At 45.2% G+C, this 19,786-nt stretch overlaps 1 protein-coding gene across 4 annotated transcripts in view; it reads left to right on the top strand.

Annotated features, from left to right (window-relative positions):
* Window positions 1-19,786, top strand: part of ST18 (ST18 C2H2C-type zinc finger transcription factor) — a 147,398-nt gene that overhangs the window by 77,883 nt on the left and 49,729 nt on the right. For 3 of the 4 annotated variants that reach the window (XM_055128756.1, XM_055128757.1, XM_055128755.1), the window contains exons 6-11: window positions 139-930; window positions 6,078-6,212; window positions 7,987-8,077; window positions 9,486-9,590; window positions 12,808-13,001; window positions 15,545-15,756. In XM_055128756.1, the coding sequence (XP_054984731.1) occupies window positions 139-930; window positions 6,078-6,212; window positions 7,987-8,077; window positions 9,486-9,590; window positions 12,808-13,001; window positions 15,545-15,756 (1,529 nt within the window). The remainder of the gene's footprint in view (window positions 1-138; window positions 931-6,077; window positions 6,213-7,986; window positions 8,078-9,485; window positions 9,591-12,807; window positions 13,002-15,544; window positions 15,757-19,786) is intronic. The other variant, XM_055128758.1, reaches the window with a different exon arrangement.

The raw sequence follows: 19,786 nt of genomic DNA, 5'->3' as shown, positions 1-19,786 counted from the left end.
ACATAGTCCCCTTACTTATAAAACTTATACCTATATACTTAACAGTAGGCACAGATCAAAACTCTGTGTGCAAGTTCATCTCTGGGGATCACAAGTACAATTTCCTAATTTCCGTTCACATGTTTTCTCTTCTTGCAGAAGAAGCAATGGTGAAAGCTCTGGATGAGAACCTTCCTTCGGTGGCACCAGATCACACCCACGGGAAGGAGGACAGATATGGCTGTTACCAAGAGCTGGTGGTCAAGTCTCTGATGCACTTGGGGAAATTTGAAAACAATGTGTGTGTCCAGTCCCTGAGCGACAACTTCAACGACAGCGGCATCCAGTCTCTCAAGGCGGAGAGCGAGGAGGCCGACGAGTGCTTTATGGTTCACTCGGACGACGGGAAGGACAGGGCCGACGAGTCCCAGCTACAGTTCTGCTCCTCGGAGGACAGTGAGAGCAACTCCGAGGGCGCAGAGAACGGCTGGGACAGCGGGTCCAACTCCTCGGAAGAAACCAAACCGTGCAGAGTCCCAAAGTTCCTTCTAGTGGATCGTAGCAAAGACCTACTGGAAATCCCCGAGATAAAAACTGAAGCTGACAAGTTTCTCTCCTGTGAAAGCCTGTGTGACTCGGAAGCCGGCGGGAGAGACCCCCAGAGGGCCCCCCTGGACGCGCTGGGGGGTCCAGCCCAGCCCTCCTTCCAAGGGGTGGAGGAGGGTGACAAGGAGCACCCACGGGCGGGGTCCAAGGAGCCCACGGACCTGGAGAAAGCCAAAGGAAACCTCAGTCTGCTGGAGCAGGCGATCGCTCTGCAGGCCGAGCGGGGCTGCGCCTTCCAGAACGCCTACAAGGAGCTGGACCGGCTCCTGCTGGAGCACCTCGCGGGGGACAAGAGGCAGACCAAAGTCACCGACGTGGGCGGAAGGCAGATCTTCAGCACGAAACGTAAGACACGTCTTGGCTTTTACCTTAAGACTAAATTGCTTTGGGGCACAGCGGGTAGGGCGTTTGCCTTGCACGCGGCCGACCCGGGTTCTAATCCCAGCATCCCATATGGTCCCCTGAGCACCAGGGGTAATTCCTGAGTGAAGAGCCAGGAGTAACCCCTGTGCATCGCCGGGTGTGACCCAAAAACCAAAAAAAAAAAAAAAAAAAAGAAGACTAAATTGCTTTAGGATTGGAAAACAGGAATTCGTGACGTTGGATTAATTCTATGTAGAAGTAACGCTGCTTAAAACCAGCATGTGTGTGTGTGTGTGTGTGTACATACGTATTTAAATTCCTGGCTCTTGAAACCGTTCTACAGTTTTACAGTGTTTTTACATGTGAAAGAGAAAAAGGGCCATTGCTTTTACTTTGACAATTTTAACCACTTAAAGATGCGTAATAGGTTTTCTGGTGTTTGGGGCCACACCCGCGGTTCTCGGGGCTCACTCTTGGCCTATGCTGTGTCCAGGGCTGACTCCCCCTGGGGCTCAGGGGGGCATGTGGGATGGAATCTGAGAGGGCCACAGGCAAGGCAAGCTCCCTACCTGCTGTGCTATCCCTCTGTTCTCAGTACATAGTAGTCTTTTTAGTACCTTATTGAATATGGTACAACTATCACTGTAGCACTGTCATCCCGTTGCTCATCGATTTGCTGGAAGTGGGCACCAGTAACGTCTCCATTGTGAGACTTGTTACTGCTTTCGGCATATCGAATATGCCATGGGTAGTTTGCCAGGCTCTCCGAGAGTGGGGGGAGGAATCGAACCCGGGTCAGCCAAGTGCAAGGCAAACGCCTTACCCACTGCACTATCGCTCCAGCCCATGGTATAACTATGGATATACTTATTATATTTTAGATCATTTAATTATTAACCCAGTTCCAGAAATTTAACTGTTCTTTTCTATCCTTCTTCTAAATGTTCTTGAGTTTCAAAATAATGTCAAGCTACTTCAAGTCAGATAAGATGCTTTGGTCTTTCTTAGGGAAGAACAGGATTTTAATGCTTTCTGAGCCTTTCCTATGCCTATATCCGGGACCCATGGATGCCTGGTCCAAACTCGAATGAGAGAGTAAATGTGCTGGGGGGAAACCTTAAATTGTCCCTTAAAACCAAGGGACATTGTGCCCACGCTCCTCTAAAAGAGAATTCCCTATCCCCACTATACTGAGTCTTATACTGATGGGCCGAGCAAGGGTTTCCATAGTTAGATGCAGTGTCCTGCGTGGAGACCTTTAAGTGCTGGCAGAGATTTGTAAAATAGTTTTCTAGGATCCCATAAGACTTGTGGCTGCAGAGCTTATTTTTGTGTTTATTTTTTCAGAAAGTTCCTCAAGTGCAAGGCAAGCTCCCTTGTGCTCAAGTGACTCTTGAGCACTTTAAACCTAAAATTTATTAAAGTAGGACATCAGTTTTTTAAGAGAAAATTGAGACCTACCAAGAATAAGTGCAATTCATATAGTTTGGGGTTCTGATTATTCAGATTTGTCCAAAACTGAACTTTTTTTTTTCATTTTGAGTTCAATTTAGTACTCACCTGCAATCTTGTCAAATATTTTCTTGATATTTGAATCTTGATATCAGAGATGAGGAAAGGGAAAGAATAAAATAATGGCATAAAGAGTTGAGGCAACAAAAATAACTCTATGGTCAACATAAATAATTCTATGTCCAAGAATTGGTGTGGAAACAAACTATATAATGCAATTTATAACAGAATACTGGACTTAGCTTTGTAAGCTCCACAGAGTAATATGTTATTAGTGAACTCACTGCGCTGTGTATTTTTAAATGCACTACAAAATCAGATGAAAGACAAAATTTATTTTGAATTTTTAAGACGTATATTTGCCAGTACAATATTTTTCACACAGTTCTATCATTCCAACATCTCTGATGTCAGAAGTATGTTCCATAATATGTTTCCCCCTTTTATTCCTTTTTGCAAACATACAAGAAAGTGACTCATTTTGCAGTTGGTAAGCTCTCCCAGTCAAGGATACCTGTTTTTATTTGAAAACCAAATTAGTGATGCCATAGCTTAATACACTTGACAACTCTTTTTGAATTTTTTAACTGAGACACCACGATTCACAAGGTTGTTTGTAATAGAGTCTCGGGTACAATTACCCAATACTAATCCCACCCCTGGCCTCGACTTCTCTCCATCACAGCCCCCAGGCTCCCCCTCAGCCCCCAGCCTAGCTCCGAGACAGGCGCAGTTTGCAGCTGGTTGTTGTGGTCTCGTGCTGACGGAGTTGCTGCACTGGGCTGTAGACAGGTACTGCACCACATCACTACACCACCAATGTACTCGAGCCCCCGTGACCTCCCACCCACCTCTTCTGTGTCCCCCTCGACCTCAAGCCAAGGGTGATCTAGGCAGCCCCTCCTTGGCACCTTGCACTCTTGTCCTGCTATTTTCCGTACCACAGGAGCTCATCCTGTGCCTGTCCTCCTTCCCACTGACAACACTCGATAATTCTTACCAAAGAAGAGAAAGTTGGTTCCCTGACTTAACAAGCAACAGTGTTTGTAAACACCGGTGGTGATCAAGACTCGGAGAATGGTTGGCTGAGCCAACAAGTCTTTCTAAGTAGTGTGAAACACTTATGGAAGAAAACCCGGATGGGACTAGTGTGAGCAGAGGGGAGAGATGGTAAGTCGGTATTTAGAGGGGCCTGCATCGCTCAAATTAAACATTCACTTTCCTCTTCCTGGCGCTGCATGTGGGAGCTAGTGACACCAAGAGCACGTTTTCCCTCTCGCATGCAGGATTCTTAAGTCAACATTTGTTCCAGCTAATCCCTATGATCTCCGAAATATCATCCTAATTTTTATACACCATGTGAATGTGACTTTGTTATTATGATGAGCACATTAGGGTTTAAAAAAGAACCGTTTACCCAACCCTTCCCACCAGTTGGCAGTGAAAAATCGGTTTTACACTATTACTACTCAGAGCTTTGCGCGACTGTAGGACACAACATTAGCAACGACCCACATAATCTACTGTACAGTTATGAGACTTTAAAAGAGGAACAGACGAATAACCTCATGAAGATATCCAGTGTGAATAGAACAGTCCAGGCAGCCCAGAGAGAGGCCCCAGAGTTAAAGGCCACCTTCATAATGCAGCACCCCACGAAGTAAAGGAACATGGGCCAGCCCTGAGGGCCGGAGTTCGACCTCCAGCTCCTTATCGTGCGGACAGGTGCTGTCCTGCCGGGCGGCTTCTCGGCATCTTTGTCTTGCCCAGAAGAGGGGAGGTCTGTACACAAAGGTGCCTGCTGGGCTGTCAGTGGGCACACCTGGTCAGGTGCCAGCCCTGCCTTATCTCTCACACCCTCGCGGGCTTCCTGTAGACAAATAGCATGGCAAGGAGGGGAAATAGCCCTCGCCAAACCTTTCAATCTGGCTGACAAATGTGTCCCCGCTGAACACAATCCAAGGCAGGAAGTGCATCAAAATACACACTTTCTCCTCTTTCTAATGCACTCTGAGTGTGTCGGCCCTCCTGATTTCACTTGAATCAAATTGCAAGGACTTGGACTGGCAGTCTGGAGAGAGCGTCTGCCCAGATCAACTTGAAATTTGGCATCATTTTTGGATTCAACAAAATATACATCCCCCAAATCACGGAGCACATCAGAATTCTTACTACTGCTCGTCCCTTATTACAGAAGAAGAGGAGGGTCTGGACGTGACGGCATTTAGACCCTCTCTCACTGAACGCCAGCGGCTCCCCTCTAGGTCCCCCAACTCCCCGTTGCCCACCTCACAGCTTCTCTCTCCGCGGCGCAGTCTCTCCATTGAGCCCCTTTGTCGGCAGGATGGGCAATAACTTGAAGACCCTTCCTTCCTTCCTCGCCTTCCTGCCACAGCCACGCTCCCAGATCCTTGCACAGGACCTGCCCTGCCCATCTGCCCGGGGCCCACCTATAACTTAACACCTGGGATGTCAGAGAGACAGTCCCCTGCTCCGGAGCTCTTTGTCGCCTGCCCCTGGTGCCTCTCCCTCTCTGGGCCCTGTGTCCTAAGGCGGCCGAGCTTTGCCGGGGTTCGAGGGCGAGGATCCTGCCCACAGACCGGCCCCGAGCCAGCCCACTGTTGTGGAAACCCACGTCTGCCTTTCCGGGGGGGCCTCACGGGAGGCTGCTGGCAAGCCCTCCCCGCTGCCTCTGTTTCCAGCTTCTCTTCTCTGCTTAAACGATGCAGCTTCCTAAGGGCAGGCCAGGGAGACGGCCCAGCAGCGAGGGGTGCTCCCAGAGCTTCCGCCGGGTCTGGGTGTGCACGCCGCAGGCCCCCCCTTGCTCTGGGTCTCTGGGCCTGGCATCCGTTTCCTGGGGAGTGCTGCACCCCTCAGCCCCTCGGCTGCACCTTCTCGGATCCTACCGCTGGACCACCCGGCCTGCTTGGCCCAATTCCCAGCGAGTCCTCTGAGCACTGCTCGGGAGACCCCAACTGAAAATAGGCCAAGAGTTTCTTCTTCATAGTGACTATTGGTTACTGACCTGCAGTGGCCCATCAATGAGGCCGAAGACAGGGAGTGTTGCAGGTTGGCCGGGCACCTGGCTGCACTGGCCCGGTTCTTGTCCAAGGCCCCTCTGCATGTGTCCAGTAAGACTTTCTGGGCCTGGACCCCCGGGGCCACGTGGTATGACTGTATCTTCTCGAATCTGGAAGATGCTTTGCTGTGTAATTTTTAGATCCATTTCCCCCAGATTCTTTTGATAGGAGATAGTTTGGGTCTAAATAAGTTTCTCTTTCACATGTTTCCCCTTCTGGGAGCTTTCGGAGTTTCTGGCGTAGGACTGGTTTTTAGAAACAAAGCTTCACTCTACTCTGTGACCTGAGAACTTAAAACTGTCTGTGTTGTGACACTCCCTTGCCCCGTGTCCGTCTTTTCTTAGGAAACCAAGAAAATTGAAAAACATTTGTTATGTGTTTGTAGTCTCGGGTGAGGGCTTTACTCAAGGTGATGTGAGGAGAATGTTGATGATGATAAAATGGAACCCAGGGAGACTGTCCCACGACAAGGCCACGCTGTCGCGTGCAGAGGGAGGGAAGAGTAACTGAGCCTCTCTCCGTGTAATCTCTCTGCAGATTCACCGCGGTCTGAGAAGCGAGAGACCAAGTGCCCCATCCCGGGCTGCGATGGCACGGGGCACGTGACCGGCCTCTACCCCCACCACCGGAGCCTTTCAGGGTGTCCCCACAAGGTCCGGGTCCCCCTGGAAAGTGAGTACTGCTCGGTCTCGGGGAGAAATTGGGGTCTCCATTAGACAAGCGACTCCCTTGGATTTCTCCTCCAGTTTGGAGTCAAGAATGGAAATAGAAAGTTTTCTTTCTCTGGGTGAAGACAGTTCCTGTTGCATGCTCTGCGCACAGTGTAGGAGGGGCTGGAGAGGCAGGTCAAAGGGCTGGCATGCGTGCGTCTTCTAAGCCTCAGGCCTTGACTTCCATCCCTGGTACCGCCTGCCCCCTGCTCCCCAGCACTGCTAACTGCAACCCTGAAACTTCCCACACCACACGCCACTGCAACGAACCCTTAGTTCCACACCCTCAGGCAGAATATCTCTGGGAGTGGTACCCAGGACGGACCCCCGCCCCCCAAAAAAAGTTATCTTAGACCCCTTTCTCAACTTGGAATGCAGACAGGCTAACAGATGGGAAGATTACTGCCACTGAAAAGAAAGTTTGCTACCCAGTGCCCAAGAGAAAGGACCGTGCCAGTCTGGACAGGCCCAAGCAAAAGTTTTTATTGTGGTTTCAGTGGCTCAGACCTGGCTGGTTTGAATCGTACGGGCAGGATGCAGAGATGAGGGCTGTGCCAGTGGCACCTGAGGTCCTGCAGACCAGGGCCGGGGACAGAGTTCTCTAGTGAGACCCACCGAGGAGGCTGCTGGCTGTGGCCTCCGGGTTGGAAAGTGTGCTAGTGGACCGGTTGTTTACTGTGGCTAGGAATCAGCTCCTTCGGGTCCTGGCTGGCCCATCGCCAGAGAGAGCGATGAGACCAGAGGTCGAAGCGTTCCAGAACTGAAAGCCCAAGGTGTCTCCACACACCGCGCAGCCTCCCCGCCCCGTTTCCCCTGGAGGCAGGGCTTCCTGAGGCCCAGGACCGTCCTAGCCTCTGCCCGTGATGGACATGTGGAATAACACGGGGGCACCACTCCCCTTCCAGCATGGGCGGTGCCTGGAAGTCACCCCAGGACACCTCTGCCACAGATGACTCCACACACCACCTGCTGGGTGGAAGGAAAGTGGGGAAAAGACTTCCAGGTCTAAGGATTCTAGGTGTTATGTTCTCCACTTCCTTAGCCCACAAAGAGTCTAGGAGTTCCAGGCCCCACTTCCAAAAGCCCACTTACCAGAATGCGCCCTGATCGTCCACACCACCGTGATGCAATCAGCGAATCTAATCAGCTCAGCCCCGCTGGCCGGGTGAGCTGTTCCTCACACTGATTAGTTGATTGTTCCATCAGCCACACTCCTTTGCCAATAACTAATGGCAGGGTGTGTGTGTGTGTGTGTGTGTGTGTGTGTGTGTGTGTGTGTGTGTGTGTGTGTGTGTGTTGGGGGCCTGGAGAAGATGATGGAAAAAGAATCAAAATAGTCTCCCTTAGGAAATGAAAGCTTCACTCGGAAAGTCAAACTCCGGGGGAGGATAGAGCAGTGGGAAAATGTTCTCTTACTTCATCCCCCATGGGAAACACATTAATGTTAAAAAATAAAGTATATGAGTTTTTCATTGTAAATCAAATATAATTAAGATAGTTTCAAAAGCCCAGTGTTAACCAGTGTTGAGAAATGAAAGCTTGAGCAAGCTTACAGAATTAAAGTTTGGAATTCCTCAAGTGCCCCTTTGTTTTGAGCCACACAGCTATGGAGAAGGTGCATGATTCCTTATGTCACAACATTCATTTGGGTCTCAAATTGAGAAATCAGTTTTTTTTAGTGTGTGTTGTATTTGCGGTAAATGATTCTTTTCTTTTATGTGGTATTTTGTGCTTAGTTCTTGCCATGCATGAAAATGTACTCAAGTGTCCGACCCCAGGGTGCACCGGAAGGGGTCACGTCAACAGCAACCGGAACACCCACCGGAGGTAATTGTGACGGGCTGTTAGTCATCGTCGTACCTTGTGCACAGAAGTGAGAGAACTTTCCGTCAGCAAATAATCAACTAACAATGTGTTTTCAGAACCACTGGGTCCCTATCAAATATGTTGCCACTTCAAACAGATATGAAATATTCACAATATGTGCAGAGTAAAATTACCTCTACTATTTTCCTAGAAATTTCCATTAGCAGTCAATTATGCAAACAGAAAATGTTCTATCTGAAGACTGGAGTTATGCGTTTACATAGACAAATAGAATTTGCTGGCTTTCACTGGGAAGCCTTGCAGAGTTATTTGGATGTTGAAAGATTTTCTGGACATTATCTTGCATTCCATCCAGTAGGGATAAAAAAGGTACCAAGATATATTTAATAGACTGCAATTTGTGATTTTGACTAAGAAGTGGAATGAAAGAAGACACAATTTAATTTCATTGAGATTAATTTCATTGAAATCTTAACATAAAACACATTTGAGTATTCTAATGAAAATATAATATACGTACATAAATGTTTCCAGTGTCAATGCTTATTGCTTTCTGTGTACACTATGTTACAAGTAGATTTTGTGATATTTAGTTATTATTTGGTTCACAGACATACTGTGAAAAACTTAATACCCTATACTTTCTTTTTTTAATTTTATTTTTATAAAGGACTTCACAATATTTAATTACATTTAATATTCAAACACCAATCCCACCATCAGCACATCTTCTCACCAACATATTTTGGATGTTTCCATCCTGAGCCCAACCCCTGCCCCAAAGCAGAACCAAAATAATTAATTTTGTATTGTTTGTTATGAATAAACTACTGAAAATGCTTCAAAAAATTTCCCTAGAGGAAAATGTGTGAAGATTGTTGTATTTCACCCAGGGGCCATTAAGCCCTTCTATAAGAGATCACTAGCATGTTGTTAAAGGTTGATCCGTGTGTGTGTGTACATATATATGTGCGTGTATTTATATATTCCATACTTTCAATTATAAACTAAGACATAAAATAAAATCTCTGGTGCTTTGTGGAGGTATCTTAGCTATGCCTTGGAGTTACCTAACTAGCATCCAATTAGTCATACTGCAACAGGACTGAAACTTTCCATTTAAAATGTCAGGGAGTTTCAGAATTGTTTAGTTATCTATCCCTTACATAATATTTTGATTTTTTAAAAAAGGATTTGTTTTCTTTCAGTTCTGAGATGAGGTTAGGGGACAAATGTTCACACTGTAGTTTGCAAAACCTTTTGGGATCTTTGTGCATGAGAATAGTGCTAAGTGAACTATTAATACGACTTAACATTTAGCATGTGCCAAGTGCTCTGGAAGGTACATGCCAAAGCAAGTCACATTGTCATTTTAACGCTAATCCTCCTCCTTTTTATTTTTAAACAGTCTTTCTGGTTGTCCAATTGCTGCAGCTGAAAAGTTGGCAATGTCCCAGGACAAAAGTCAGCTTGAATCTCCAAAATCCGGCCAGGGTCCTGACCAGATGCACAGGTATGCCCCGGTGGGTCCCAGAACTTCATGGAGCACTGCCCAGCTCTCAGGTGACTCTGCACTGTGGCCTGGTCCTCCAGCTCCCCGTGTCCCCCTGGTGGACCGTGTCAGTGAATCATGCCATCATGCAGATGAACTTCTAGATCTCTCAGATGTGTAATTGGAGATTAATTTATATGCAAAAATAGCATTATTGGAATGGACCGAAAATGAATGTGGTGAGATAGATTAATCAAGATTCTGCCTTGTTTATTGCAGTGCAGGCACCTGGGAAATGCATTCTCCAGTGACTGTGTCCCCTACTGGCCTAAGGTTTCTGCCTAGATAAAACGCCATCATAAACCTTCCACCCCCACCTTGGATATGCTAGATGTATGCATCCTGTGTTCCATGTGTACATTCAGTTTCTATAAAGTATTCTTATTCGACACATTAATAAGAGTCCCTTGTCTTGGTGGTGAGAAATGTAATCTGGCAAAGAGATGGGTGTTGGAACATTGTATGACTGAAAGCCAATTATGAACAACTTTGTAACTGACTGTCACAGTAATTCAATTAGAGATAAATCAATTAACAAAAAATAAATAAATAAAAGAGTCCCTTGTGACTCTCAGAGATGTTTGATGATCTCCAGTAGTTTCAAAGACTTTATGTATATCTGAGTAATAAACTGTTTAATAGGACAAAGTAAAGTCATACAGTTATTAATACTGGGTGAAAGGGGGCTGGAGCGATAGCACAACAGGCAGGGCATTTGCCTTGCACGCGGCCAATCTGGGTTCGATCCCCAGCATCTCATATGGCCCCCGGAGCACCACCAGGAGTAACTCCTGAGTGCAGAGCCAGGAGTAACCCCTGTGCATCGCCGAGTGTGACCCAAAAAGCAAAAAACTGGGTAAAAGGATTTTTTGATTAAGATAAATGACTTGGTTTTAATTGGTACCGAATTACCAAAATATGTATTAGAAGTATTTTAAGTGTGGCTTCTTTTAATACTTATTTCTATAAATTTTATTAGGTCATAATAAAATTAGGTGCCAGAGAACTAGTACAGTAAATAAGGCACTCGCCTTGCAAGTGGCCGGTGTGGGTTCAATCCCTAGCATCACGTAAGGTCTCGCAAGCACGCCTGGGATTGATTCCTGAGTAGAGTCAGGAGTGAGCCCTGAACACTGCTGAGTATTCTCCCCCTCAAGCGTACACCCCCCAAAAAAAAAGACAAAATAAGAATTGGGGCAGAATTGCCTGATGTCCTGGAGGGTATGCTTTCCATGTGGGAGGCCCAGGCGGGGTCCCCACCTGACCCCCTGGACACACTGAAGCAACACCATGGCACTAAACCAAGCAGTCAGCCCTGAGACCCACCAGACGTGGTTCAAACCAGAACTAAGGAGAGACAGAATTAGTGGTCAAATCGTATGAACGAAGAACATATGTCAAGCATAGACTCCAAATCACTAAACAACTGACAATTAAAACTCTTCCTTGAACAAGTTTCTGTGTTTGCATTTGTATAGTCCCTAGTATTTTCTAAGTAGATTATTTAACAAATAAAAAACAATTCACTTTTAGTTTCCTCAATTTCTTAAAAGCAAATATTGTTATAGTCTAGAATACTTATACAAATTTAAGTAATACAATAAATTTTATGTACAGTAATTAAATCAATCACTCAAATATTTCTATTTGTTTAAATTAGCATTTTTACCTATATCCAAAATATATCCCAAAGAACTTTGACCTTCTTATATCAGGCATATATTTGTGGAAAAAAAAGAAAAATACAGAGTTTGGTAGCATTAAATTCTGAAAGATATATTGTTTTTGTTCTTTTAATGTTAGACCACAGCAAAATAACATTGTGATATCCTTGATCTGAATTGGTGCTTTACAATTCTGATATCTTTGTTAAGTTCAAATGTTGTTTTATTTAGTTATAAAATTTTAATTTTTCAATTTTCTAATTATATTTAGTTATAAAATTATAATTATAAAATGTATTAAAATTATAAATTGAGATGCTGTGGTTAACAATACTATTTATAATGGTTTTTCATACACATTATTCCAGCACCACCCTCATCATCAGCGTACCCATTTTCCTCCCCGTCTTCCCTCACAACCCTGCCCCCAACTCAATTGTGGATTGGCTCTTTCATTATTTTGCCTTTTGCCCTCTGTTCCAACCTCACTGTGTGTATTTAAGTCACAAATATAAGAACAGATCATTCTGTCTCTATTCCTTTCCCTCTGACTGGCCTCACCCAGTATGATACCCTCTAGTTCCATCCACACTGCTACAGATAGCATGATTTTGTTCTTTCTTAGAACCATGAGAAAATACGGTATTTTTAAAGGAATATTAAATTCACATTTAGCCTGAATTGGGATCATTCTATTGAGAAACTTGATAGCTGCTCTAGTATAGTAACCCCGACCCGAACTGAAATGATGGAAATTTAGCAGATAAAATATTGAGGTACTACCTAAGATAGGATTGGAAGTATTTTAAGTATGGAGTCCTTTAGTATTTACTCCTGTAGATTTTATTGTCACAATCAGGTGCCAAAGAGCTGGTACAGCAAACAAGGTACCCGCCTTGCCAGTGGCCAGCGTGGGTTCCATCCCTAGCATCACACAAGGCCTCGAGAGCACCTCTAGGAGTGACCCCTGAGTAGAGCGTCAGGAGTAAGCCCTCCTACCCCCAGGCTGGAGGCAGAAAATGGGATGCAAAGTCTCCGGGCGACTTCCCTCAGCTCCTGATGCTTCTCTTCTCCTGTGAGACTGGAGCTTCTACCAGCTCTGCAGAAGAGTCTCCTGGAGAGATATGAGTTGACAAAGCGAGGGACACCCTGGCTTTGCTCTGCGAGTCGCACCAAGGAGACAGAAAGAGTCTCTTTTGTCAGTGCTCTAACCATACTGGCACGGCGCGTCTCTCTGAGGAGCGCAAAGTGGTGATGGACCTAAATATCTGCCCTTCGTGGCAACTGCATGAGATGCAGAAGTGTGCGGGTTCCTCAGATTGCTGCAAGGAAAGAGCCTCACAGAGGCCTGGCACCCAGAGCCAGAAGTGCCCCCCCCCAGCTTCTCCTCACTAGAGCGCAGCCCTTTGGGTGTGTCCAGACAAGACACAGTCACTGCACTTGACCCTTCATACAAATGTGTCCACCGAGAGTTTCATCTGGTTTCTTTTGAACTCTTCCCTCTCTCTCCTCAGGACAAGCTTGGTGAAGCAAATTGAATTCAATTTCCGATCCCACACCCTCTCCTCTCCCAGAGCTGCCATGTCCAATGAACAAGAGAAGTTTGGGAAAGTGCCATTTGATTATGCCAGTTTTGATGCCCAGGTTTTTGGGAAACGTCCCCTCACACAAACAGGGCAAGGACGAAAAACACCACCATTTCCTGAATGTAAGCTTTGAACTCTAACACTTACTCCGAAACGATGCGTCTTGTGAGTTGGGGTAGATTGGGGCATGCATTCAGATATAATATGCTTATGAATATTCAGGAAAAAATCCGTTGCTCAGTTTATTAAAGGAAAGTCATCACAGGCTGATTCGTGTTACTGACTTAACAGTGAACTTGCACTAAATATGGCTAATAATTAATGAATTCATAATTCTACCAATATTGAGTCATTGTTGAATCTAAATAGAGAAATTCTATAAAGGTATCTAACTCTATCTGCAATAGGGATTAAAATATTAAAAACTACAATAGCTATTTTAGCAGTAATTTTGATTCATAGTGAAATTCAAAAACCTTAGGTAAATGTTGAACGTTTTAAAATATCACTTAGATGTGAGGCTAGAGAGATAGTAAGTGGGTAAGTCTCTTGCAGAGCAAGTAGTCAATCCCTGTTCAATACCCAGCATCTCATATATTCCCCTGAGCACTACCAGAAGTGATACCTGAGCATAGTCAGAAGTAACCTCAAAATAACAAAAATATCTCTCTTAAACCAACAAATGCATTCAGATTGAAGGTGGAATCAAAGTAAAACTCTGAAAACTTTAGCACTGTCATCCTAGTTGTTCATCGATTTGCTCGAGCAGGCACCAGTAACATCTCCATTGTGAGAGTTGTTACTGTTTTTGGCATATAGAATACGCCACAGGTAGCTTGCCAGGCTCTTCCGTGCAGGCAGGATATTCTCAGTAGCTTGCCATGTTCTCCAAGAGGGGTGGAGAAATTAAACCCGGGTCGGCCACGTGCAAGGCAAATGCCCTACCTGCTGTGCTATCGCTCCAGTCCTCGACATTTTGGCTAAGATCAAGTGTGTAGAAAAGAACTTTAGGGATCAAAATTTTACCAGGATTAAATGTGTTTTACTATGGAGGTATTTATCTAAAAATTTAAGAATTAACGTAGACACACTTAAAATATATTAAAACATCAAGCTAACTCTTAGCACTCCAGTCATAAAGCTGTCTTTCACAAATACATCTTTTATGTTGCTTAGAGTTCTTAACTGTTTTAACATAACGCTTAGAAAGTAAATATCCTACATAAACCAAGGAATGACTCCTGTGTTATGCCAATTTAATTTAATTATAAGGGATAAACAAAAGAATTCCTCACTTTGCGTCCTCCAAAAACCATAATTTCATTTTTTGGCATTCCTTAACTCCACAGAATCCCTTTGACCCTACACCTAGTTTCCTAAATTGAGTGTTTTAAGACTACAAAAGATTTGCTTCTCTGTGTAATGGCGACTACCTCTTTCAGAAACTAAGAATGCCTTCTAAATCAGCAGCGAACAAAATGACTTGAAAGGAGCTGACCCATCCTTGAGAAATATATCACACTTCGAAAGATACTTAACCCGCTCAAACCAAAATAGGGACCATCCAAGACAAATAACAATCTGTTAAGTCAAGGGGAAAAAATTATACATATATGCATGCACAATGTTTTTTATTTTCTCCACAAGATTATATAAACACACATATTTTATATGCACAAAAATAATGTCTAATTCAGATGCAATTAGAGATTCTCATACATGGCAAACTTTTACTTAGAAAAATGCAAAACATTGGCTTTTTCATATTTTTATAATTTTAAGAATGACATTTAATAATATTAATTTACTTTCTGAAAAATAACAAAATGTTTAAAATAAATAGTATCTACAGTAAAAGTGTAGGTCTACAGGCTTTTCTAATATCCCAAACTACATGTTAGGTGCTGGTCCCACTGCCTGGGGTGACGTTGACAAACAGTAAGCATGAGGAGAAAGCGTGTTTGACTCTAGTTCTCTGTGATCTTAGTACCCCAGTAGAAAACAAACCTCACGGTTCGGCCTTGAGAACTCAACTACCTTCCTGTGCACCTTGAGAATATTTCCTCCATCCTTAATTTACTGCAATCTACCTGGTATGTCAAATGCCAAATCATTACATATTTCCCCAGCTACTTAGTTCCATCTAGCTGGATGAAGAATAATTTCTGGTTTAAGTACAAGAAAAACCGCATATCAAAGAACCAAATGCAATTCCATGCCTAAATACACCCTGTTCTGTGACAATAGGTCTTAAGAAGACCTCCTTTTTTTTTTTTCCTTTGTCAAATTTACCTTCACACCCAGTTTGTAAATGTGCAGTCCATAGTCCCCTATAGTTGGGTCTTATAAATATATCTTTTAATCTATAATTTTTGTCACAAATGTTGTCAGTGCATCTGCTCCCTAATCATAGTTATGGTGTTTGGGATATTAGAAGTGTAAATAGAGAAAATCTATTAAGAGGATAGGTATTCTTTCCCAGTGGTCTGTGAACTTCTGTGCAAACCAACCTGAATAGCCTCGATTGAACGGACCACTGAATAATGAATCACGTTCTAATTTATTCTTTGTGTATTTTCATGCAAGAAGTTGTATCTTTGAGATAAGTCGACGTGATGACTGCCACCATGTACCTGCAATGGCTAATGAGGTCTCTCTTTAACAGCGAAGCCTTTCTCCAATGCAGGGAAACTTCCTAGCCGCCTGCCCAGTGCGGGCGCCCGCACACAGAGCCCGAGCCACGCCAGCTCTTGCAGCTACGGTCAGTGCAGTGAAGACACCCACTTAGCAGCAGCTGCCGCCATTCTGAACCTTTCCACCCGCTGCAGGGAAGCTGCTGGCATCCTCTCCAGCAAGCCGCAGAGCCTGCATGCCAAGGTAGGCCGGTCCAAGGCCCTGAGGGGGCCAGCGACTGAACCGTGAGAACCAACTGCCTTTCGTGTTCCTATCTGTGCTCACGGCTCCCCTCGGGGTCTGAGGAAGAGACTCAGACGAACGTGGTCAGGGAAGAGCTGGAGCATAGTTTGCTCGTGGGATGGTGCTTCGTGAGGGCGAATGCTTGAGGAATGAGCTGGGGAGACTCCTGGCTGGGGCGCTCTGCTCATTCCTCGCCTTTCTCTGTACTGGAGAGTAGAGTTTGGCACAGACCAACCAAGAGTGGCCACTGGAGTCACCCGTGACAATGGGAGCTTCTCCCACTCTGCAAATGAAAGATGATCAGAAAATGTCTGCTTAAAGAGAGACTTTGTTCAATATTTGAGAAATTGACTCCCAACATAGCACCGTTGCTCATGGTAGTGATGTATAGTGTAAGGTCATCTAAGTTTTTGGTAATTTTTTTTTCTTTTTGGGTCACACACAGCGATGCACAGGGGTTACTCCTGGCTCTGCACTCAGGAATTACTCCTGGGGGTGCTCAGGGGACCCATGGGATGCTGGGAATCGAACCTGGGCTGGCCGCATGCAAGGCAAACACCCTCCCTGCTGTGCTATCGCTCCAGCCCCCATTTGGTAATCTTCTTAAAGACAGGGGAAAAAATGTGGACCTATTCAATCAACAAGAGATGGTTGGTGGGTGAAAAGGGTGAGAGCTCAGGGCCTTGAACCCCAGCTCAGATTCTGCCGAGCTTGTGAAGACATGCCACTTCTGAAGCCCATGAAATCAGTTACATTTCTCTGACAACCCTTGCTTTCTGACTAATAACAAGAAGTTATTAGTTTTATGCTATCCTGACAATATTAAAAATTGTAAACAAAAATTTTTAAACGTTAAAAATTACCGTGCTTTGCCCTTTGAGAAGGGTGTCTTGCTATGCTCAGAAAATTAATAATCCCAAGAGGATCTCGAACTCCTCTACCCACAAAACATTAGAATTCCCCTCCCCGGATGGCTGGAGATAAGATCCCGGACTCGTAGGGAAAGGTCTTGCCCTGCTCAGGCAGTAGCTCCCCTCGGTGCAAGTCCAGCCCTGGAACTCAGGTCACTGAGGAACACAGTCTCCTCCTGTCAGGCGGGGTCCATACCTGGTGGGGTCAGAGGCTCCCCTGGGTCGTGCCAGGACAGAGAGCGGGCACACGGTACCACTGAGCTTTTCACAGAAGAATCAGAATTAGCTTCTGGACAAATTGAGCCAAGTAAACCCCAGGAAGAGTTGGTGGCCAGAAACCACTCAAAAGCAATTTTTAAACAAATGAGGTTCTTAAACAAAGAAAAACATCCCCTAAATAAAAGAAAGAAAGAAAATGCCAAGCTATCCCAGTTCAAAGGAACTTAAATAATTAAGTATTTGCACAAATGAATCATTTAGGGTATTCAAAAGTGCAACTTTAGGTATTTTAAGATTCATTTTTAAGAGCTGAATGAACTTTTTTTTGCAAGGGGTATTCTCATTGTAGCTAGCTAGAGAAATATTGATATATCTTTCTTCTATGCTTTATTCTATGCTTAAAATGAGAGTAGCCACATTATAATGATTAATGCTACTTAAAATTATTTCAGAAAATTACCTCTAGAATGAATGTTTTCTATCTGCACTTAAAGGTACTTTTTGTTCCTCAAATTCTTTCTTTAGCTTTACCTCCACACATTCTCTTGATTCCTAAAGTCGAAACAAAATTAAAAGGTTAGCTAAAATTTAATTTTTCCTTGTGAATATATGGACTTCTCTTTTGGGAACACCTTTCAGTCGCTGAAGTGACTTCTAAATTGGCGCATTTCAAGAGCTCAGCCAGCCAGCTTCCTTCCTGAGCCTGGCTGGACTCGAGCTGTGTGTTGGTTACCCTTCGAGCAAATGAGCATCCCAGGGTGGCGGGACTTCTACACCTGGCTCAGCCTCCAATTGCCAAGCAAACTGTCAGTGCAGTAGCTAAGCTATCAATGTGATACCAATGACAAAAGAGACGTAAAATGTACCAGTCAGCTTCAGGAAAGAGCTAGTCATGCTGGCAGCCTCGCAAACCTTTTGCCCAGGACAAAGGCAAACCTCACGTGGGACTGGAGAAATACTACAGGGTTCAAGTGCATGTCTTGAATCTCCAGCAACTCACGTTGCCCTGAGTATCACCGGCCTTGGAGGCCCCAAGACTCCCAGGGAGGTCCGGGTGGCCCCTCGAGGCTCGGGCCTGAGCATCCTTGGGCCCTTGGCTTGAGCCGCTGGCCTTGTTGACTGAGGACAGCAGGAAGTGGAATTCCGGGTCTCCTGAGCAACCCTTCTGAGTCTCCAGCCCCCGACACAGTGGCTGTTCCAGCAGGACTAGCAGGATTAGTGGGGTGTATCCAAAGGCCTCCTGAGCTGGCCCCTCCCCACCCACATGTGTGTGTACGTACACACATGCAACTATAGCACCTTGAGTATTCCCCTTCCGAGTGGAATCCTGTTTTCTGAACAGAGAAGAAATATCACAAATTCCCAAACTATAGAAAAGAACTTTTATAGAACAAAAATGAGGGGGGGGGACCCAGTAATCACCCTGAAGATGCTAACTGTACAGACGTGTCACGCGCACCTTCCACAGTTGAGTGTCGCACTGTGCTCTGAGTCTTTTCCCTGACCTGGGACTCTGGACTCACTATGACTCGATCCAGTGTGATCTGGCTTCTCCTCCATGACAGGTCGTTCATGTGCTTATTTCTCATTAGCCAAAACGCCTAGACCCCACTGTGTAAAATAGACACAGTTTTGCATCCTTTTCATATCCATGTAGGACTTCGCCCCACTCTTGACTTATGGGGTCACTATAGAAACATTTTTGAGGCATTTGAGAGACATTTCAGCAATGATCTCTTTGAGGCAGGAAGAAAGGGATCTTTAAGTACCGAGTTGTTGGTACTTCAACCAAGCCACCGGTTAAATTCTATCACGAATCTTGACTTCACAGAGCACCAGGGGCCGGGGGACTCAGGATTGCAGCTGTTCCACGTAGGGAACTTTTAAGGGACGAGGTCCATGGGGTCCAGAGGAGGCAGGCGTAACCTTAAGGGAGCTGACTTGATCAGAACCGGGGTGAGGATTGATTGCTTCTTTTCCTAGTGCCTCTACAAGTTTTAGTTTTTGTTTTTGGGGGGCCACATCTGGTGGTGCTCAGGGCTTAGTCTTGGCTGAGAACTCAAGGATCACATCTGTGGTAACTGTGGTGCTGGGGATCAGACCCACGTTGGCCCGGGGAAGGCGAGCTCCCTACTCTAGTGCTATTTCTGAGCCCTGCTCATGTTTTAAACATGATGTACTTCAATGAAGCTGAGTAAAGAACACAAAAGGAGGAAAAAAATGCTGTTCATGGGTGAAACCTTTTAAAATAAAACCGAAGGGAACTAACATTGAAGTTGCCATCACCCCCCCTTTTTTGTGCTAATAAATATTTTTCCATACTGCATGCAAACTCAAAAGTGACTTCTAGCTTGTGCTGGATGACAGTACAGTGGGTTGTCTACTCGCCTTGCATGAGCCGACCAGCTTTGATCCCCAGCATCCCCTGTGGCCCCCCAAGCACCGCCAGGAGTGGTCACTATGTGTAGAGCCCAGAGCAAGCTCTGAGGACCCTCAGGTGTGGCCCCAAAACAACAACCAAAAAAGTGACTTCAACTGCAACAGAACAGAATTATTTGCAAAACACCTACTCTTTTGTAAGATAATGGGAACTCACAGTGTTTTCACAAAGGCAAGAGAACTTGGAGTTCCCATATACTCTCAGTTAACAAAGGACACCATGGATATTCCAAAGTGTTCTCTCAATGTTTCTCAGGTCTAAGCAGTTATCTAGCCTTTAGTAAAACAGCTTTCCTCACCATTGTGCCACGGATTAGGCAGCGAGGGCACTTGTCTGGCACGCAGCCAACCCCTCTCAGACCCCTAGTACCCCACTGGTCCTGTCATGCCTCCCAGGAGTGATCCCTGAGTGAGGCCCAGGA

Source organism: Sorex araneus, chromosome 2 (assembly GCF_027595985.1).
Source record: "Sorex araneus isolate mSorAra2 chromosome 2, mSorAra2.pri, whole genome shotgun sequence".
NCBI lineage: Eukaryota > Metazoa > Chordata > Mammalia > Eulipotyphla > Soricidae > Sorex > Sorex araneus.
The sequence above is the reverse complement of the archived record's forward strand: the minus strand, read 5'-3'. Positions and strand labels throughout refer to the sequence as shown.